At 50.8% G+C, this 22251-nt stretch overlaps 1 protein-coding gene across 1 annotated transcript in view; it reads right to left on the reverse strand.

The window, feature by feature from the left end:
* The window catches only part of LOC112106279 (pre-mRNA-splicing factor ATP-dependent RNA helicase PRP16), a 26391-nt gene extending 4245 nt beyond the window's left edge, over positions 1–22146 (reverse strand). Inside the window, exons 1-14 of the mRNA XM_024199439.3 lie at positions 22127–22146; positions 18507–18872; positions 17650–17837; positions 17384–17494; positions 16775–16946; positions 15820–15938; positions 15596–15672; positions 14527–14682; positions 12943–13104; positions 11832–11939; positions 1246–1358; positions 1021–1158; positions 518–704; positions 256–441 (exon numbers count right to left, since the gene is read on the reverse strand). Coding sequence (XP_024055207.2) covers positions 256–441; positions 518–704; positions 1021–1158; positions 1246–1358; positions 11832–11939; positions 12943–13104; positions 14527–14682; positions 15596–15672; positions 15820–15938; positions 16775–16946; positions 17384–17494; positions 17650–17837; positions 18507–18829 — 2040 coding nt within the window. The 5' untranslated portion in view covers positions 18830–18872; positions 22127–22146. The remainder of the gene's footprint in view (positions 1–255; positions 442–517; positions 705–1020; positions 1159–1245; positions 1359–11831; positions 11940–12942; positions 13105–14526; positions 14683–15595; positions 15673–15819; positions 15939–16774; positions 16947–17383; positions 17495–17649; positions 17838–18506; positions 18873–22126) is intronic.
* Between the last annotated feature and the right edge of the window lie 105 nt (positions 22147–22251).

Here is a 22251-nt window from a genome sequence, read left to right on the forward strand (position 1 = left end):
GGGCAGGGCCCAGGCCACTCCTCCCCCCCACACACTGCGAGGGCAGCCCGAGGGCAGGGTACTGTACTGACTGCCTCTCCTCTCTGCGAGGGGCACGGCTCACTCCCCCTGCCCCAGAGCCTCCATCTCCCTACCCTTCCCTCCCCAAGTCCCAGCAGGGCATCCAATCCATGCTACCAGCAGCCAGGCTCTGGCCTGTGCCCTCTGCTGCCCCTACCCCATCCCATGGCCCGCCCCACCCTCGGGTGCACCGACCTCCCGCAGTAGGCCGAAGAGCACGTCCGTGTTGAGCGAGCGCTCGTGGGCCTCGTCCATGATGATGGCGCTGTAATGGTCCAGGTCGGCCTCACGCAGGGACTCCCGCAGCAGGATCCCGTCCGTCATGTACTTGATGACCGTGTTCTCTGACGTGCAGTCCTCAAAACGGATGGCATAGCCCACCTGGAAAGCGGAGAAGTCAGCACCCGCACCTCGCCAGCCACCCAGCAGGGCTACCCCAGGGCCTGGCCAGACTCACCTCTTCTCCCAGGCTCACGCCCATCTCCTCGCTGACCCGCTTGGCTACCGACATGGCAGCCACTCTGCGGGGCTGGGTGCAGCCGATCATGCCGTAGTCCGTGTAGCCGTCCTCATGCAGGTACTGAGTCAGCTGGGTGGTCTTGCCACTCCCAGTCTCCCCCACCACAATGACAATGTTGTTATCCCTAGGGAAGAGCAGACAGAGGTCGCTCAGCAGCAGGCTTCAGTCCCTGCCCCAGCGCACGAGCTGTGCAGCCCGCTCCCGCAGCCGAGGGACCCCCAGTGCAGAGACCTGCCTGGGGCGTGGGGGGAAAGCAGCAAGGTCCCCATCTCCTGATGCCTTCCAGTCAAGGCTGGAGGCCTCTCTGGAAGATGCTTCGGTCAGACAAGTCATTGGGCTCCATCCAGGAGCCGTACAGGAGCCGACGGCCCATCTGGCTTCGCCTCTCTGCCTAAGAGAAGCTGCCCGGGAGGGAGGGAGGGGCTGGCTAGCAGCGGTACCTGATGATGGTGAGCAGCTCCTGCTGCACAGCAAAGATGGGCAGATACTGCCTCTGCTCCACAATCGACTTCTTCTTAGCAAACTCGCTGCTGGCCTCGCTCTTCTCCTTCATGTGATCAGCAAACTTCTGCTCTGTCCTGGGGGGACACAGCAGCCCCTGAGTGCGTGACTCCATGGACCTTACCTGAGTCCCAGGCTCAGAACCCCACCAAGCCGACTCCTACCTGTAATCCACCTTGCCATCTTCCGTCAGAGTCTGGTCTGGCTCCTCCTCTTTCTTGATGCCCATAATGTCTCCCAGTTTGGTGCCAGCCAGCTCCCAATGCTTGTGCTGAGCCTGAAAGGCAGGGACCAAAGTGCCAGCTCACCACCAGCAGTGCCAAGAGCAGAGGAACAAAGAGCCCAACCCGCTGCAGTCCCATCCCAGATGGGACATTCGCAGATGGCCAGAAGGGCCCATTGTGACCATCTAATCTGGAACCTCACCCATGACTCCTGCAGCATCAAGCTCACAGCTGCTGGGTGAGCTAGAGCAGAATTGTTTTTAGGCAGACACCAATCTTGATTTAAAGTGCTGGGGAATCCACCACATCCCTTGGTAAATTGTTCCTACAGTTAATTCCTCTCACTACGAACAATTCATGCCTTATTCCTAGACTGAATCTGTCCATCTTCATCTTCCAGCCACTAGATCTTGACTCAAACCCTCAACGTCTCCCTCATGTACACAGAGTAACAATGGGATCCTCTCTAATTCACCCCAAAAGCCACAATCAAGAGAAAGCTGCACAGGTTAAAAAACAACCTAGCTTAGAGGGAAAGTGAATGCAGCTATGAAAAATAAATATTTTTTTATATACAGATATAAACAAATGGAAGAAAGAAGATGTTCAAAGAATGAAATTCAATAAGGACAAATGCAAAGTATTCCACTTAGGAAGGAACAATCAGTTGCACTCATACAAAATGGGAAATGACTGCGTAGGAAGGAGTACTGCAGAAAGGGATCTGGGGGTCATAGTGGATCACAAGCTAAATATGAGTCAACAGTGTAACACTGTTGCAAAACCACTAAAAGCGAACATCCTTCTGGGATGTATTATCAGGAGTGTTGTAAGCAAGACAGGAGAAGTAATTCTTCCACTCTACTCGGCGCTGATTAGGCCTCAACTGTAGTAGTGTGTCCAGTTCTGGGCGCCACATTTCAGGAAAGATATGGACAAATTGAAGAAAGTCCAGAGAAGAGCAACAAAAATTATTAAAGGTCTCGAAAACATGACCTATGAGGGAAGACTGAAAAAAACAGGTTTGTTTAGTCTGGAGAAGAGAAGACTGAGAGGGGACATGATAACAGTTTTCAAGTACATAAAAGGTTGTTACAAGGAGGAGGAGAAAAATTGTTCTTAACCTCTGAGGCTAGGGCAAGCAGCAATGGGCTTAACTTGCAGCAAGGGAGGTTTAGGCTGGACATTAGGAAAAACTTCCTAACTCTCAGGGTGGTTAAGCACTGGAATAAATTGCCCAGGGAGGTTGTGGAATCTCTGTCACTGGAGATTTTTAAGAGCAGGTTGGACAAACACCTGTCAGGGATGGTCCAGATAATAACTTAGTCCTGCCATGAGTGCAAGGAACTGGACTAGATGACCTCTTGAGGTCCATTCCAATCCTATGAGGTCTCATGGGAGACGGGAGAGATTCCAGAAGACTGGAAAAGGGCAAATATAGTGCCCATCTATAAAAAGGGAAATAAAAACAACCCAGGAAACTACAGACCAGTTAGTTTAACTTCTGTGCCAGGGAAGATAATGGAGCAAGTAATTAAGGAAATCATTTGCAAACACTTGGAAGGTGGTAAGGTGATAGTGAATAGCCAGCATGGATTTGTAAAGAACAAATCGTGTCAAACCAATCTGATAGCTTTCTTTGATAGGATAACGAGCCTTGTGGATAAGGGAGAAGCTGTGGATGTGGTATACCTAGACTTTAGTAAGGCATTTGATACGGTCTCGCATGATATTCTTATCGATAAACTAGGCAAATACAATTTAGATGGGGCTACTATAAGGTGGGTGCATAACTGGCTGGATAACCGTACTCAGAGAGTTGTTGTTAATGGTTCCCAATCCTGCTGGAAAGGCATAACAAGTGGGGTTCCGCAGGGGTCTGTTTTGGGACCAGCTCTGTTCAATATCTTCATTAATGACTTAGATATTGGCATAGAAAGTACGCGTATTAAGTTTGCAGATGATACCAAACTGGGAGGGATTGCAACTGCTTTGGAGGACAGGGTCATAATTCAAAATGATCTGGACAAATTGGAGAAATGGTCTGAGGTAAACAGGATGAAGTTTAACAAAGACAAATGCAAAGTGCTCCACTTAGGAAGGAACAATCCGTTTCACACATACAGAATGGGAAGAGACTGTCTAGGAAGGAGTACGGCAGAAAGGGATCTAGGGGTTATAGTTGACCACAAACTAAATATGAGTCAACAGTGTGATGCTGTTGCAAAAAAAGCAAACGTGATTCTGGGATGTATTAACAGGTGTGTTGTGAGCAAGACACGAGAAGTCATTCTTCCGCTCTACTCTGCGCTGGTTAGGCCTCAACTGGAGTATTGTGTCCAGTTCTGGGCACCGCATTTCAAGAAAGATGTGGAGAAATTGGAGAGGGTCCAGAGAAGAGCGACAAGAATGATTAAAGGTCTTGAGAACATGACCTATGACGGAAGGCTGAAAGAATTGGGTTTGTTTAGTTTGGAAAAGAGAAGACTGAGAGGGGACATGATAGCAGTTTTCAGGTATCTGAAAGGGTGCCATAAGGAGGAGGGAGAAAACTTGTTCACCTTAGCCTCTAAGGATAGAACAAGAAGCAATGGGCTTAAACTGCAGCAAGGGAGGTTTAGGCTGGACATTAGGAAAAAGTTCCTAACTGTCAGGGTGGTTAAACACTGGAATAAATTGCCTAGGGAGGTTGTGGAATCTCCATCTCTGGAGATATTTAAGAGTAGGTTAGATAAATGTCTATCAGGGATGGTCTAGACAGTATTTGGTCCTGCCATGCGGGCACGGGACTGGACTCAATGACCTCTCGAGGTCCCTTCCAGTCCTAGAATCTATGAATCTATGAATATAAATCATAAGGTGGGAACTATAGAAAAATGGTAAGGGAAGCAAAAGGACACAAGGAGAATTCTAAGGCCAGCAGAGTTAAGGACAATAAGGAAGCCTTTTAAAGTAAATTAAGAACAAAAAAGATCCCAACAACACAGTCCATTACTGGACAGAAAAGGTAGATTTGTCAACAATGCAGAAAAGGTAGACAAGTTCAATAAATATTGCTGTTCTGTATTTAGGGAAAAAACAGATGATGTAGTCATGTCACCAGTCATATCATATGCTGATGCAACACTTTTCACTCCATTAGTAACACAGCAGATGTTAAACTGCACTTATTACAGTTGGGACATTTTACAATCAGCAGGTCCAGATAACTTGCAGGTCCAGAGTTTTAAAAGAGCTGGTCAAGGAGCTGCTGGGCTGTTACTCTTGGAACACTGGGGAAGTTCCAGAAGACTGGAAAAAAGCGTATGTGGTGCCAATATTTAGAAAAGGTAAATAGGACGACCCGGGTAAAGATAGGCCTGTCAGCCTGACGTTGATCCTGGGCAAGATAATGTAGAAGCTGATATAGGACTCCATTAATAAAGAATTAAAGGAGAGTAATGCAATTAATGCCAATCAACCTGGGTTTGTGGGAAATAGATCCTGTCAAACTAACCTGATATCAAATTCATGAGATTACAAGTTTGTTTGGAAACTGTGGTCTTGATGTATTATTCTTATTATTAGAATTTGCTGTCAGAGATGGTGACAACATCAGCCAATGATTTGCAGTGACAACTGAATAACGTAAGGGTGTTCCATGTCCCCACTTGAGACATCTAGATAGACTTATGTGTAGTGTTGGGGAGGAGCCGGTGGTCGTGGTACATGTAGGTACCAATGACATAGGGAGGGATAGGAGAGAGGTCCTGTAGGCCAAATTTAGGCTGCTAGGTAAGAGATTGAAGTCCAGGACCTCCACAGTAGCATTCTCTGAAATGCTTCCAGTTCCACGCGCAGGGCCAGTTAGACAGGCAGAACTGCAGGGTCTCAATACGTGGATGAGTCGATGGTGTAGAGAGGAGGGGTTTAGATTTATTAGGAACTGGGGAAACTTTTGTGAAAGGGGGAGCCTATACAGGAAGGATGGGCTCCACCTAAACCAAAATGGAACCAGATTGCTGGCACTTAAAATTAAAAAGGTCGTAGAACAGTTTTTAAACTAAGGGCTGGGGGGACAGGTCCAGAGGAACACATGGTTTGGACAGAGACATCCCTTGGGGAGGATCTACTAATGGAGATTGTCTATATCCTACTAAGGAGGAGAGGATGGAAGATGATAAAATACAGGTAGGATCTGATGAGAAACAGTCAAATGAAAAAAAGTCCCATTCAATTACATCACGTAATGGAGACAGCTAAAAAGTGACAAGTTTTAAAAGTGCTTCTATACCAATGCTAGAAGTCTAAATAATAAGATGGGTGAACTAGAGTGCCTCGTATTAAATGAGAACATTGATAAAATAGGCATCACAGAAATGTGGTGGAATGAGGATAATCAATGGGACACAGTAATACCAGGGTACAAAATATATCGGAAGGACAGAACAGGTCGTGCTGGTGGGGGAGTGGCACTATATGTGAAAGAAAGCGTAAAATCAAATGAAGTAAAAATCTTAAATGAACCAGACTGTATCATAGAATCTCTATGGATAGTAATTCTATGTTCGAATAATAAGAATATAGCTGTAGGAATATATTACCGACCACCTGACCAGGATGGTGCTAGTGACTGTGAAATGCTCAGGGAGATTAGAGAGGCTATGAAAATAAAAAAACTCAATAATAATGGGGGATTTCAACTATCCCCATATTGACTGGGAACATATCACCTCAGGACAGGATGCAGAGATAAAGTTTCTTGACACCTTAAATGTCTGCTTCTTGGAGCAGCTAGTCCTGGAACCCACAAGAGAAGAGGCAATTCTTGATTTAGTCCTAAGTGGAGCACAGGATCTGGTCTAAGAGGTGAATATAGCTGAACCGCTTGGTAATAGTGAGCACAATATAATTAAATTTAACACCCCTGTGGTGGGGAAAACATCACAGGAGCCCAACACTGTAGCATTTAATTTCAGAAAAGGGAACTACACAAAAATGAGGAAGTTAGTTAAACAGAAATTAAAAGGTACAGCACCAAAAGTAAAATCCCTGCAAGCTGCATGGAAACTTTTTAAAGACACCATAATAGAGGCTCAACTTAAATGTATCCCCCAAATTAAAAAACACAGTAAGAGAACCAAATAAGAGCCACCATGGCTAAACAACAAAGTAAAAGGATGGGCGACAGGGGATGGATCACTTGATGATTCCCTGTTCTGTTCATTCCCTCTGAGGCACTAGGCACTGGCCACTGCCGGAAGACAGGATACTGGGCTAGAGGGACCTTTGGTCTGACCCAGTATGGCCGTTCTTTTGTTCATATATTCACTACTGTTTGCATTGGTCATTGATTATGTCATGAGGAAAGTAACCGCAGAAGGAAACTGAAGAATTTTATGGACAAACAAAGCACCACCCAGCTTTTGGCAGACACAGCAAAAACAAGTTGGTTTGTTCATCAACAAGAGGAAGACAAAGTATATAGCTATCAATGTCCCCAAAGTAACCATCAGAGTGGACAAAGAGTGAGATGTGCAATGATGCTGATGCATGCTAGCTGTCAAGCAGCGACTATCAAAAGTAGCAACAACTTTCATAGCTTAAAAAGATTTGGAAGAGTAGCTGATTGGTACTGACATAAAAATCTGAATTTTTAACACTGACATCACGTCTGTCCTCCTTTATGGAGCAGAGTCGTGGCAATCTACAACAGAAATTGTTAAGATCATCTCATTCCAAAGGAAATGTCTGCAGAAGATCTTCAAAGACCATTGGAAAGAATTGCTTGCAACATCAGAAATTCTAAGTAGAGCAAACCAGTCTAAAGCATCAAATATGCTAAGACGACGACGACGACAGAAATATTTAGGACACACTTTAAGGATGCCACCAACATGACTTTCGCCACAAGTGATGATATGGAGAAAAAGACAGCGACCTAGAGAAACATTACACAGAACACTGGAGAAAGGAGCAAAGTCCATAATTTCAGCTTGAACAGACCAGCACAAGGCTGAAATAAATGCCGGAACCTGGAGGACGCCCTACACAGCGGGAGGCCAGAGAAAGAATAAAGATTATTCTGAGACTTCTGTAAGGCATTTGACTGGGTCCTACACAACATTTTGATTAAAAAACTAATACACAGAATCACCATGGTACACATTAAATGGCTGAAACACTGGCTAAATGACAGGTCTCAAAATGTAACTGTAAACAGGGAATCACGGAGTGGTTGCCTTTCTCGTGCGGTCCCATAGGGATCGGTTCTTGGCCCTACGCTATTTAACATCTTTAATCAAGGACCTGGAAGAAAACAAACTCACTGGTAACATTTGCAGAGAACACAAAGATTTGGGGAGTGGTAAATAATGACGAGGACAAGTCACTAATACAGAGCACTCTGGACTGCTTGGTAAACAGCACAGCAAACAAAGTGTGTTTCAATACGCCCAACGTACGGCAATCCACCCAGGAACACAGAACGCACTTACAGGACGGGGGACTCTATCCTTGTTGCACTGACTCTGAAAAGGACTTGGGGTCATGGTGGATAACCTGCTGAAGATGAGCTCCCACTGTGATGCTGTGGCCAAAAGGGTTAATGTGATCCTGGGATGTATGAACGGGAATATTCAATAGAAGGGAGATTATATTACTTCTGTATTTGGCACTTCTGTGACCATTACTGAAATACTGTGTCCAGTTCTGGTGTCCACAGTTCAAGAAGGATGTTGATAAATTGGAGCGGGTTCAGAGAAGCGCAATGAGACTGATTAAAGGATTGGAAAACCTGCCTTACAGTGATAGACTCAAGGAGCTCAATCTAGCTTAACAGAGAGAAGTATAAAGAGGTGACTTGATCACATGGGGAAAAATATTTGATAACAGGCTCTTCAATCTTGCAGAGAAAGGTATAACATGATCCAATGGTTGGAAGCTGAAGCTAGACAAATTCAGACTGGAAGTAAGACAAAAATTTTTTACAAGTGAGGATTAAAAAATGGAACAATTTATCAAGGGCTGTAGTGAATTCTACATCACTGGCAATTTTTAAATTAAGATTGGATGTTTTCCTAAAAGCTATGCTCTAGTTCCGCGGTTCTCAAACTGTGGGTCGGGACCCCAAAGTAGGTCACAACCCCATTTTAACAGGGTCACCAGGGCTGGCTTTAGACTTGCTGGGGCCCAGCGCCAAAGCCCAAGCCCCCCCACCAGGGCCAAAGCCCAAGCCTGAGGACTTCAGCCCTTGATGGAGGGGCTCAGGGTTACAGGCCCTTGGGCTATGGCTTTGCCCCCCAACACACACACCTGGGGTGGTGGGGCTTGGGCTCTGGCCCCCTGCTCAGGGCAGGCTCAGGCTTCGGTTCCCCCTCCCGAGGTCACATAGTAATTTTTGTTGTCAGAAAGGGGTCGCAGTGCAATGAAGTTTAAGAACCCCTGATCTAGCTCAAACCAGAATTATTTCAAGGAAGTTCTACAGCTGGCGATATACAGGAGGGGAGGGATAGCTCAGTGGTTTGAGCATTGGCCTGCTAAACCCAGGGTTGGGAGTTCAATCCTTGAGGGGGCCATTTAGGGAACTGGGGTAAAAATCTGTCTGGGGACTGGTCCTGCTTTGAGCAGAGGGTTGGACTAGATACCTCCTGAGGCCCCTTCCAACCCTGACATTCTATGATTCTAGGAGGTCAGACTAAAATCACAGGGGTCCCTTCTGCCTTTAGAATCTATTAATGCAATTCCCGTGGACATAGGGGTCTCCTTCGTTGCAGGGGTTGGGGGAGGAACCCAGTGACAGGAGGCTGAGTCCCCACCAGCCAGCCTTCACCTTTTTATTTGCCCTACAACCCTGGTTCAACTCTCCTACTCATCAAAAGGGTCATTCCCTTGATCTGGTCTCCAACAAGCACTGCTCTCTCTGGTTGTTGAGGTCCCCACTCTCCAACCCTCACCTGGTCTCTTCCCAGCATCACCCATCAGTCCCACCTCAGACTGTTACTCAGTCTTTCCATGATTTCCAGTTCATCAGCACTGACTTCTTGTCTGCTCTCTGCCCCCTCCTCCCTCTCTTCCATGGACATCCTTTCTGAGTGTCTCCATGATTCATTCTCCTCCTTTCTCAACTCTCTTGTCCCTCTCTCCAGTCACAAGATCTACCCTGCCACCTCCCAGCAATGGATCAGCCACAACAGCCACTTCTGCCATTCTGGCTCTCCTGCTGCAGAGCGTCTTGGGTGGAAATTCCATGGCTGGGCTGATTCCCTCCATTACAAATGCATAATCTCCTCCTTCCATTCTGCCATCTTCCTAGATGAACAACTACTCCAGCTGAACTGAATCCCGCACCCACAATGCCAGCTGCTTTTTCACCACCTGACTTGCGCCTCAATCCCTCCTTCCATCCCCCTTTTCTCTCAAGAGAAAAACTGGCAAAATAAAACATATGATCTTCCCCTCTTCAGCTAACCTTCCCTTCCCACTCCTCCCCCCGGTCATAGACACAGAAGTTTCTCAAGTTTCTTGTCTGCTCTCCTTCTCTAATTCCACTGACCCCGTCCCATCTCCTGATCTTCCTAGCACCCACTCTCCATCCTCTCCCTTATTCTTCTGCTTAACTTCTCGCTCTCCTCTGGCTCTTTCCCCCTCCCAACACAAGCACGCTGTAGTCACTTACATCTTAAAAACCCACCCTTTACCCCACGTCCCTTAACTCCAACCACCGCCTCATCTCCCTTTCCTCTCTAAGCTCATTGACCACGCTATCTACAATCACTATCTGGAGTTCCTCTCCTCCAATTCCATCCTAGACCCTCTACAACTCAGCTTCTGCCCTTGGCACGCCACTGAAACCCTCTCAGCGAAGTCTCTAATGACCTCTTCCTAGGCAAAGCTCAGAGCCGATACTCCATCCTCATCCTCCTTGACCTGTCAGCTGCTGACACCATGCTCTTCTTGAAATCTTGTCCTCCATTGGCTTCCATGACTCTGTTCTCTCCTAGTTCTTTCCCTACCACTCTAATCACTCCATCAGCACGTTCTTCAGAGAATTCTCCTCACCCTGTCTCCAGCTTTCCATGGGGGTTCCACGAGGCTCTGTGGCCCCTTCTCCCCTCTCTGGGTATCTCATTTGCATCAACTATCATCTCTATGAGATGTCTCACAGAGCTACCTCTCAACCCCAGACCCATCTCTTTCTGTCCAGGCCAGTGGTTCCCAAACTTTAACAACCTGTGAACCCTCTTCACTAAAATGTCAAGTCTTGCGAATCCCCTCCTACAAATGAATATTTCCAGAGATTTTCTCCTTTACCTGAGTATAAATTATAAAAGCAGTGATCTTGGAAATATAAAATTTGTTTTTATGACATGCTTATTACACACTATTTATTATTATTTATCATTACACTATTTTTATTACATTATGAAAATGGCAAAACTCTTCCAAGATCTCACTTTCGTAGCTTGTATCACTTTGAATAAGCCTGTTATAAGACAAGGCTCCTATGTTTCATCAAGGAGTATCAGATGTGAAACAGCAGGAAGGGATTTAAGAAGCCAACTCAAAGAGTTCCTTCTACACAAGCATTCAGGTCTTGAACAGTCCAGGCAAACAACGCACGTTACAACAAAGCTTAAAACTTTTTCTTCATAGTAATTTTAAAAACAATACTAGCTGCCTATTTAATTTTAAAAACAGCAAAAGATATCCACCTCCCTTTCCATTTCTTATAAGGAGTCTTGAAGTTTAAATCTCCTCAGTGTGATAGAGATGCTTGCTTTGATCTGCTTAGCTCTTGGAAATCCCTGTGCTGCCCGAGATCCCTAGGGACAGCTCTGTCCGCGATTAGGGAATTTTTTCCCGGGAACCCCCTGTAATCTTTCGCGAACCCCAGTTTGGGAACCACTGGTCCAGGCTAAAGTCTGGGCCTGTCTCGCTGACATCTCCTCATGGGTGTCTAGCTATCAGTTCAAGCTCTACACGGCTAAAACCGAGCTCCTACCACTGCCTTCTTTCTGGATCACTGTGAACAACACAACCATCCAGCCTGACATTCAGGCCTGTAACCTGGGAGACATCTTCGACTCGTACCTCTCTTCAGGTCCTCACCTCTGGGCTATGTCTAAATGGTGCAGGTTCTCTTTGCAAAAAATCTCTAACGTACAGTCCTTCTTATCCATCCACACAGCTGAAACTCTCGGCCCGGCTCTCCTCGTCGGGTGTCTTAATTGTGTCTCTGGCCTTGACAAATGCAATCTTGCCCCCTCCTTTGTCATGATGCCTACAAATAACTGGACAGTGGCTAGGCTGCTGGTGTGCGGAGAGCAGAGCCTATCATGCAGACCAGCTGTCTCAGGGTTTCCTTGGATTCCTCCACTGGCCTGTTAATAGCCCGTCGTTTGTCTCACATTCAGCTCGCTGGGGCAGGGACCATCTTTTGGTTCTGTTTGTGCAGAGCCCAGCACAGTGAGGGTCTGGTCCAAGACTGGGGCTCCTAGGCACAGATCACCCACCCCCAGGAGATAGCAGCCATGTCCGGCGCCTACCTTCTTGCGTTCCTTCTGTTCCCTGTGTTTGCGCACCAGCTGGCTGCCTTTGCGGGCGATGATCGCCAAATCCGAAGTGGCATCCTTGACCGGGATGACTGGCTCTGGCTGGAGGGGCAAGAGAGGGAGAGGTTCCAAATCAGCACTGACTGAGGCCTTGTCTACACTACAAAGTTTTGTCGGCAAAAGGCAGCTTTTGCCAACAAAACAGGGGAGGTGAACACACCACAAAGCTACTTTTGGTGGCAAAACTCCGCTCTTTTGCCACAAAATAAAACCACAACCAGAGGCATAAAGTTCTTGCTCAAAGTTAAAGGGACAAAGCATCAGTGTAGACACTGCTGTTTGTTTTGTCAACATAACTGGCTTCCACCAGTATCCCACAATGCCTGTTTTGATCCCTGCCGCCCTGCAGGCATGCGCCCCTCCTCTTTCAAAGCTCTGGGAAGTATCTGACAGCCCAGCTATTTGGGGAACAAAAAGCAAATCCTTAGCGTAGAATGCTCCTGTTCCGCGGGGGGGGGGGGGGGGGGGGGAAGGAAAGGGGACAGACTGCTGTGCAGCTTTGAGATTCCTCAGCATGGAGAGCTCACAGAGCTGCTGCGGAGGCTGTGGGAGAACTCGGAGGGAATCACGGGCAGGCAGAGTTGGCTGCTTTAGGAGAGACTCCTGTGCTGAGCAGAGGGGGCTGACCCCCTCCCCCGCCTCGGGATAGGTCGCTCAGCCTGCTGTCTCCCCCGCCCCAGACACATCACTCTCCTCTCCTTCCCCCACATGCTTCAGTTGAAAAAGCGGCTGACAATCTAGTAGGATGCCCCTGGAAGGATGGGATAGAGAAACCTGCAGCATGTGACGATGTATCTAATGCATGAGGCATTGCAAACCCTTCCCAAAGCACCCCGCTGGGATTGCTACCACAGTGCACTGCTGTCTGTGTCCATGAAAGAGCTGTTAGTGTGGATGCGGTCTGCTGACACAAGGAGCTAGCGTGGACATACAACAGCAGTTTTACTTAAAGAGGCATAACTTTTGCAGACAAAACTTTGTAGTGTAGACAAGGCCTGAGCTTCCTTGCAGTGGCCCAGTGGCTCTCCCCCAGCAGAGCCCCTACCTGCTTGGTGAAGACGATCCTCCCATCCAAGAATGGGGGCACCAAGTTGTGCACCAGCAGGTGCACTTTGGCTGCGTTATCTTCCTCAAAGTCCTCATCCACCTCTAGCCGATGGACCACCCCGCTTGTCAGCATGCGATTGGTCTCCCAGCGCTCATTGTCCTGAAGGAGAACCACAGGCAGCAGCGTCACAGACCCCGCTCCGGCTTGTGGGGAGGGCGCAATACCCTAGCTTCCCTCATCAGCCTGCCACACTCACAGATGGAGAAGAGATTCCTCACATCTAAGCTGCAGGGAAGCACAATAGGGCATCCCCCATACTCACCCACAAAGAGCACTCTGACTTGTATGGCTACCCTACTGTCAGAGTCACAGAGGAGCTCCAGGACAGTAAGACAGTGACGTGGAGGGGCTGCAGGGCCAGCCATTGGTCTGGGCATAGTGAACTTTAGCCCTCTCAGCAGGCTGATGACTAGGGTGACCAGACATCCCGATTTTATCGGGACAGTCCCGATTTTAGGGGACTTGTCCCACGTCCCGACCTTACATCGGTCAGGACGCACTTTGTCCCAATATCGGGGGACCGTCTGGTGGAGGACACAAGCCGGAGCTGCCGGCGCTGCTCACCTCTTCTTCCTGGGCCAGGGGCAATGCAGCTGAACTCCCGGTGCTCGCCCGCCGGCCGCCAGGAGCCTGCAGAGTGCTACAGCCCCATTCCCCAGGCATGCACAGAGACAGCGAGTAGGTCTCCACTGTGTGCTGCAGGGGCGGGGCTTGTAGGCGCCGGCAGCAAGCTCCCCCGCCCCTGCCCCCGGCCCCCTCGACCTGACCCGCGCGACCTTAGGAGTGAAAGGGACGGGACCTGCCTGCTGGATGCTTCCTGGGAGCCGCTCCAGGTAAGGCTAGCACTGCTGGGACTCACCTGGCCCCCTGGCAGGTCCCACTGCCTACTGGAGCCTCCACATTTATTTTTTGACAAAATTTGCAGAATTTTAAAATATTGTGCACAGAATATCTCTGGAGATATTTAAGAGTAGGTTAGATAAATGTCTATCAGGGATGGTCTAGACAGTATTTGGTCCTGCCATGCGGGCAGGGGACTGGACTCGATGACCTCTCGAGGTCCCTTCCAGTCCTAGAATCTATGAATCTATGAATTTTTAATTTTTTTGCCACAGAATTCCCTCAGGAGTTGGGTGTGCTTGCAGTGGGCAGGGGACCCATCACTCTAGTTCTAACCCCAGCCTCCAAGTGACAGTACCTAGGGCCCTCCACACCATGTACATCTGGAGCACTGGGACACCCAGACTCAGGGCAGGGCCACAGCTCCCACTGTCCATCCCCACACCGGGGGTGGAGGTGGGGACAACACCAAAGCGATGGGGCATGACTCCCCAAAGCCAGAAGCTTCTTTCGTGTCCCTCGTCCATGCTAGGCCATCCCAAAGTCACCTTCTATTCCCTCCACCCTCCTGGTCTGCAGGTCCTGTCGTCCCCACGCCCCACCCCCCAGTAATATGGGAATCCCTGAGATGGAAAGTGCCCTGAACGTTCAGAGTGGCCTGGCCCCGCCTTGCGCTCTTACCTCATTGATCTGCCTCCGCTGTGCAGAGATGCGCTTCTGCTTCTGCTTGTGCAAGTGCTGCTCCCGCTTCTTCACGTACTCCTCAGACGAGTAGGCCAAGGGGTTGTGGAACTCGTCGTAACCCTCATCCATCATGTACCAGTCCCGGTCGGCTTGCTGAGAGACGGGGGCAGGCATGGAGTTGGGAAGGAGAGAGATGAGGAAGGCAGGGTGAGAATGGCCAGAGACAGAGGGCTCGGGAGGGCTACGCACTCAGCCTGCTACCACAGTCCCAGAGGGGAAGTGCCCTGACATGCAGGACCTGCTCGGAGGAGGGGCTGCCCCAAGCTAACACTAGCTGGGAGGCTTTGTCTGCAATGGAGCGCAGCCATACCCAGTCTCACCACTTGGGGGAGCCAACAGCTCAGAACAGGATCCAGAAAAGTGTTTGGGCAGCATTTTGGGAACTGAGCGTCCAATCTCCACAAACGGACCCCCTGCATCCATGGGATCCCACACTGAGCCTCACCCTCCAGCCCCCAACACAGGGATCCTGCACTGAGCCCACCAACCCCCAAGGGATCCCATCCCTGAGCCCCTAATGGGTCTCCCTCCTCCCCCACCCCACACACAGGGACCCTGCCCCATCACCACAGCATCCATGTACAGCAACCCCAGACCTACCGCCCACACCCTGCTGAGCCTCCTCCCCCAGACCCACTGGGGCCCCACAGACCCCGACGCAGTTCTGTCTGCCTTGGTGCACCTCAGACCCATGCTGTGTGCGCTCTGCTCAGCCGGCCTCATCCCAACAAGTCAAGGTCCAGAAGACCCCTCCTACCATTTCCACAAGTGGGGCAGGGCGGAGCAGGGGAGAGGGCTTGGGGAAAGGGCTTGAATGGGGGCAGGGTGAGGGCGGAGCGGGGGCCTGGCCGGGGGATGGGGCTGGCCACTGGAGCCAGCGCCGCATACGCAGCATGCAGCTGCCTAGGGCACCACAAAATCTGGTTCCCCTTAATTACATGGTGCCCTACGCAGCTGCGTATTCTGCGTATGCCTAAGGATGGCCCTGCACCCGAGAGGCTCTTACCCGTTGGTCGTCCTCCCACTGCTGCCGCTCCTCCTCCGTCTCAAAGGAAATACCCTCTTCTGCATCTTCACGCCTCCCTGGAGAAAGGAACAACCTGGTCAGTGCAGGCCCTCACCAGCCCTCGCCCCCTGCTTCTCAGCCAGGAGGCCCCGAGGAAGCCAGCCCCTGTGCTATTCTCAGTGATGGAGGAGGGGCTAGGCAGTCTGGTCTCTCCTCTGCCTCACCTTTGCCCCTGGAAAGCCGTGGCGTGGCCCCCAGGTGCCTCCGGTCATCAGCCCATTCATTGTATTTGTAGGAAGGGGTAGGCAATGGTGTCTCATCCGGGTACTTGTTCTTCACTGACCTGCAAAGACAACAGCAGGACAGGAATGACTGACCAGCCTCATGGATCCGCTGGAGGGGAGCTGCAACCTACGGCTCACCGGCCACATACCACTCCAGTGTTCCCTCTCATTTTTTACGTCCACGAGCGGAATTAATTTTGTTATGTGCACCAATATGGAGGTGATGTGTGACACAACAAAATTCATGTGGTGGGGGTGGGGCCGAGGGGTTCAGAGTGTGGGAGGGGGCCAGGGCTGGGGCAGAGGGTTGGGATGCGGGGGGGGAGGGGGGGGGGGGGGGTCTGGCTGTGGGTGAAGGATCTGGGGGGGGGCTGGGGATAAGGGGTTCGGGAGGGGGCTCAGGGCTGGGGCAGAGGGTTGGTGTGCAGGGGTGTGTGGACTCTGGGGTGGGGCCAGAAATGAGGGGGTTGGGGTGCAGGCTGCCCCGGGGCTGCGGTGTGGAGAGAGGACTCCTCCCAGCCCTCTCTCACCGCAGCAGCTCCGGGACGGGGGAGAAGCGCCTCTCCCTGGCCATGGCAGTTCCGGTGGGGCTGGGCCGGGGGAAGGGCTCCTCTCCCCCAGCTGCGGCAAGTCCAGGGATGGTCCACGCTGAGGCCGGCAAGGAGGGGCGCCCCTCCCCACCGCGGCAGCTCGGTGCCGGGTCCGGTGGGGAGAGGCGCCTCTCCTCGCCGCAGCCCTGAGCCCCTGCGCAGGGCTTAATAGGGAGCTGCGCGGCCACGCAGCCACAGAGCTTAGAGGGAACTTAGACCACCACCCTTGCAGCATCACCAGGGAGCGCAGCCCCCTCCAGCTACCGCTCAGCAGCCCGCTAGACCCCGCCCCTCCACCCCACTACCTGTCCCGGTCCCTCCTGTCTGCATCACGAGCGGCGGATGCTCGATGGCTGCGGTCGCGCTCGGAGTCCCTATAGGAAGGCGTCGGGGAGGGCGACTCCCACTGCGAGCGCCGGGAGCTGCCATAGCCGCCGTCCTCTTCCTCCCAGCTCGAGCGAGATGGCGTGGCTGCATCTGGGGAAAGGAAACTGGGTTTGATGCCTCATGCTGAGCCAGCCTAGATCCCTGCCCAGCTGCAGCCAAGGCCTGGGACCTTCCAACAGGGAGCAGAGCAAGGGGGCCCACTTACACGTTTACAGACTCACCCTGGGCTTTCTATGGGCCGACCCAGATAGTCTAAGGAGACATGTCCCCAGGGGAATAGCTGCCATAGCTCCCCATACCAGCCACACAGACCTGCTCCCAGGGGACAGGCGCAGGCTCAAAGATCACCCCAGTCCCACTCCCAGGGAAGGCTGTAGATATGAGGCAGTTCACTAGTCCTGGGTCTCTTCAGCCGGGGACTTTCACTCAGCTTTCCCCTTGTGAAGGATCCAGAGCCCCTCAAGAGGAGCGCAGGCCTCCCGCCAGCTCCTGCGGAAGAGCACTGTAGGAAGGGCAGCTGCTCCTACCCTTAGGTCGGTGTCTGGGGCTCTCTGGTTCGCCCCTCCTGCTGCTGCCCCTCTCTGACGAGCCATCCTTCTCTGACCGGCTGCTGCTATGACGGCTCCTGTCCCGCTCCTCTGCAAACAGAGTACCAGGTCAGACCTCCAGAGCGGGAACAGCCTCCAGAGCCCACCACACCCCAGATTCAGGACCATGCCTTGGGATTCGGAGCAGCCAAAGCCAGGGTCCCAGAGCCTGTGTTAGCAATCACGAAGGTCTCCAGGACAGTTACCTCGGTCCCGTTTGCGGTCGTGGTCCCGCTCTCTATTGCGCCCCCGCTTGTGCTCCTTCTCCTCCTTGGAAGAGGCGTAGACGCCGTGCTCTCGCCGTTCCCGCTCCCGCTGCCGGCTGCGCTCCCAGAACTCCTCGCTGACCCCCCCCGTGTGGGACGGCGTCTCCACGTGGGCAGAGCGGTAATGCCTGAGGGGCAAAGGGCAGTTCGGCAGGGTCAGGAACGTGCTGTGACTCTGCCTGCAGCCCCCACTACTCCCTGACACGTCACGTGTGAGCCTGGCAAGGAGTGTGCAACTGGAACCTGTGCCAAGGAGCTGAGCCTGACAGCCTGCCTGCAAGTTCCCCTTGCTCCCAGCTTGGCAGGCCTGTTCCTACCCTCCACCCCAAAGGGACAGCACAAGCCTCAGTAGCTGAAACAAAATGCTACCAAGAGCCAGGAGGAAACACTCCCACCCCCAAAAGCAAGGGGGCTGGGACAAGGTCTTGCCCAAGGACCATCTGGCTCCTTCTCCAAGATATGTATGTGGCAACCAGACTTGTCTCCACCCAAGGCCCTTCACTCGGGGAAGCCTCCAGACCTCATCCCCATGCATGAGCCCTCACTCTGTCTAGCAGAGTTCAGCCCTCCAACAGCTCCCAGCTCAGAGAAATCCTCAGTCTCTCCTCTACCCAGGCGCTTGGGGCCCACAGTTTTCGTCCTATGTGCCCTGGATCCAGCACAACTAGCTCCATGAATCAGCCCAGGTGCCTTCAGGCCCTCATTCCAAGCCCCTTCCTGAACAGGAGGGCACGGCAGCCATCCAAGGAATGGGTGAGACCCTAAACTCCCCTCACACCTCGTGCCAGGGCCTTCACCTCTCCTGCCGGCTGCTCCTGCTGGCCCTGTCGCTCCCCTCCTCCTCAGAGCCTCCCACGTCATCTCTGGCCTCCTCCCAGTCTTTGTAGGAGGAGACTCTGGACTTCTTCTTGTCCTCTGCGTCTTCCTTCTCCTCTCGCTCCCTGCGTTTCTGTGCAGCCAGCAAGTCCAACCCCAGCAGTGAGGTGCGGGGGGCTGGAGCTTTGAAGACATGCTGCTCGCTGCAGGCACTTTTCTTCTTGATGATCAAGCCTCCAACCTGTGTCTCCAGATCAGCTCCTTCCAGCCGGTGCATCGAAGTGTCCTCAGGGACATCCTCCATCGCTAGGATCTTGTGGCCCAAGCTGTCTCTTCCCTGGGGCTCTCTGAAAGGAACACGATCAGGCACTGGTATGAGGAGACAAGGTTGTTGAGACTCATGGGGTTGGGCTTCTGATTAACCAACAAGAGAAGAGGAAGGGGGCATACATGGGGCCCCCTGCACTGCTCTGCCCCCAAAAAAGCAAGCCTCTCACTTCCCCAGGAGACATGAGGGAGGAGCTCAGAGTTCCAATTTCCCTTGAGGGGAAGAAGAATCAATCATTTCTGGATCAGTGCTGAAGAAGTTCAAAGCCCCAAGACACTACACTGGGAACATTTACACTGTCAGGCTGACACCTAGGAGCCAGGTCTCCTTTCAAAAGCCAAACCCCCAGAGAGTTCATCTCAGCAATAGACCACCTCATGGGTAAAAGCCCTTTTGACTACTAGAAAAAAGGCCCCTCCCACATTCTTAGAAAAAAACATCAGCCTTCCCCACCCTGCTCCACATTCTTTCTAAGCTCAATGTCTGGATAAACTGACCTCCTTCTGGCATCCTAAAACATTCTCTGTACAAAGCAATCCTTTAGGAACACAAGGCTGGCCCATCAAGTCCAGCCTCCTGTCTCAGACATGGCCTGTACCACCAGCAGCTTCAGAGAAAAGGTGCACGAAACATTGAGCGTGTAGTTATGGAATAACTTGCCCATCAGAAAAACCCCATAAATTAGACAGGTGCTTTATGCCCTAGAAGAGAAGGAATTGTACCCCTCTTTTTATCCTAATGCAAAACTGGATATTCTCATTCATGCTACAGATGCCCAGTCCTTTATTGAACGCTACCAAAATACTGGCCTTGGTGATATCTTGTGGCCATGAGTTCCAGAAGCTAATTATACATAGGCTAAAGCATATTTCCTTTTATCAGTTTTAAACGTGCAATGTCACTGCACATGCCTCGCTCGTGTACTGTGAGGGATAAAGAACAGTGCTCATTTGGCATGCTCTGTTCAAAACCTCTGCCTGCCCCTGCCCCAGTTGCAGCACAAATCTCCCCACACAGTAGCCTGGCCCCAGTGAACAAGAGGTTCATGGGGCCCAGCTGGACCCACTCACTGCCCGCCACCCTAGCCTTGCTGCTCTGCCCAACCCAAGCTATTGGCTCGGTGTCTTGAGCCCACAAGCTCAGCCCAGGCCCCCACCTCACTCCCAGGCTGGGATCTCCTGGGCACAAGCGACACCCTGAGGGACCCTCAGGCCCCTGTGATACAGCAGCCCATTGACGCAAACAGGCAAAAGCTTCACTGATCTTTACAAGCAACTCCTGTTTCAGACCTAACAAACTCACTACACCTAATTCAGAGACAAGTGGGTGAGGCAATATCTGATTGGACCAACTTCTGCTGGTCAGAGACAAGCTTTCTAGCCACAGAGATCTTCTTCATGCCTAGGAAAGGTGCTCAGAGTGTCACAGATTGTTTAACATAAGTAGTTAACACATGGTAAAAGACCATTCAAGGGGAAGTGGCCCATTAACATGGCCCATAGCAGTAATAGGACCAAAAAAAAGGGGGTGGGGGTGTTAGCGGGTTACAGACTGTTGTAATACGCCATAAAGCCAGGATCTTAAATTAAGACCCTGATTTTTGATGTCAGGCAGTTATGAATTTAAGCCCCAGGCTCGTCTTTTGAAGGCATTGTGCAGGTTTCCTTTGAGGATGAGGACTGAGAGGTAAGATATGGAGCGATTGTTTTGTGAAACGTGTTCTCCCATGATTGGTATTGCTGGTTTTGTCTGTTATTTTTCTGTGAGTTCATTTGGGAGCATGGTGATTGCCTTGCTTCACCCACATAGTTTTTCTTGGGGCATTTGGTGCACTGGATGAGGTACCCCATATGTTGTGATAAGCATGTGTAGGACCATGGCTCTTGGAAGGTGTGTTGTGAGTGATACTGTCTGCAGGTTTTGCATGTGTTGTTGTGGCAGGGTCTGATGCCACTCTGAGGGTATGTCTTCACCAGCAGCTGTGTTGTCGCAGCACCTCCACGAGGGGAGGAGCTCCCAGCGCTGGTGCACTGTCTACATTGGCACTTTACAGTGCTGAAACTTGCAGCGCTCAGGGGTGTGTTTTTTCACACCCGAGCAAGAAAGTTGCAGTGCTGTAAAGTGTAGACAAGGCCTTAGTTGGTATGTCTGTGGGGAGCCTACTGATAATGAGCTTCATGAGATTGGGGGTTGTTTGAAGGCAAGAAGAGGGGGCTCCTGGGTTACTGCAAAGGTGTTAACAGGCCACTTCACTTAGAATGGTCTCGTACAATGTAACTACTTATGCTAGCTGTACACTCAGGGTATGTCTTTACTAGCAACGTTAAAGCGCTGCCACAGTAACGTAACGTGGCTGTGCAGTCGCAGCGCCACTGTCTACACTGCCACTTTACAGCGCTGAAACTTGCAGTGCTCAGGGGGGTGTTTTTTCACACCCTCGAGCGAGAAATTTGCAGCGCTGTAAAGTGGCAGTGTAGACAAGGCCTCAGAGTACCCTTCCCAGACCTGAAGTGCTCTATGTAGCTCAAAAGCTGGTCTTTCTCACCAACAAAAGTTGGTCTGATAAAAGATATTACCTCACCCTCCTTGTCTCTCCCATATCCTGGGACCAACACAGCTAGCTACAACAACACAGCGTACACCAATTACACACTTTCAAGGTATTAATTTATTGATAATCATTTAGGCTATGTTAACACTAGAGAGCTTACAGTGGCACAGCTCTCCTGTCGACATAATTACCCCCCCCCCAAGGAGCGGCTGTGCACACCAGCACTTATGCTGGCGTAATTTATGACACCCATGGGGTGGCATATTCACACCCCTGAGCAACATAAATTTTGCTGACGTAAGTGGTAGTGTAGACATAGTCTAAGACATGCATCTATGTGTAACAGTTAAGAAATAATGTAGCTATATTGAAAACTTCACCCTATGGTCTTGGAGTAAAAGACAGTCACCAGGAAATCTTATGCCTCAGTGATGGCCCATTGATGTAATGCAAGGTTCAGCTGCCCTCACTTGCCCCATCCCACATCAGTCAATGGAAAACCAAAGATAACAGAAAACCATCAAAAGCACTTGAAGGTAAAAAGCAACATTATAACGAAGGACCACCCTGTCTATGAATAGAGAAACCGCAGTCTGGAGGCATTCTTCTTGACTGGGAGTGTTTCATGGAAGATTGCATCCCTGTTCTCATGAGGCCAGCCAGCTCTGCAACAAACCAATCTCTGGGGGGAACCCACTTTATTAGAGAGGAAAGGTAAGTACTGTATCAATAAGCGTTGGCTCTAGCTTGCAGGTTATGGCTTTGTTTTGTAGGGCCGTTTCCATCGCTCTCTTGTTCTTAGCAGAATCTCTACACGTCCTTGAATAAACCTATTTTTGTTTTATGA

Source organism: Terrapene carolina, unplaced genomic scaffold (assembly GCF_002925995.2).
Source record: "Terrapene carolina triunguis isolate 2854851 unplaced genomic scaffold, T_m_triunguis-2.0 Scaffold32862, whole genome shotgun sequence".
Classification (NCBI taxonomy): domain Eukaryota; kingdom Metazoa; phylum Chordata; order Testudines; family Emydidae; genus Terrapene; species Terrapene triunguis.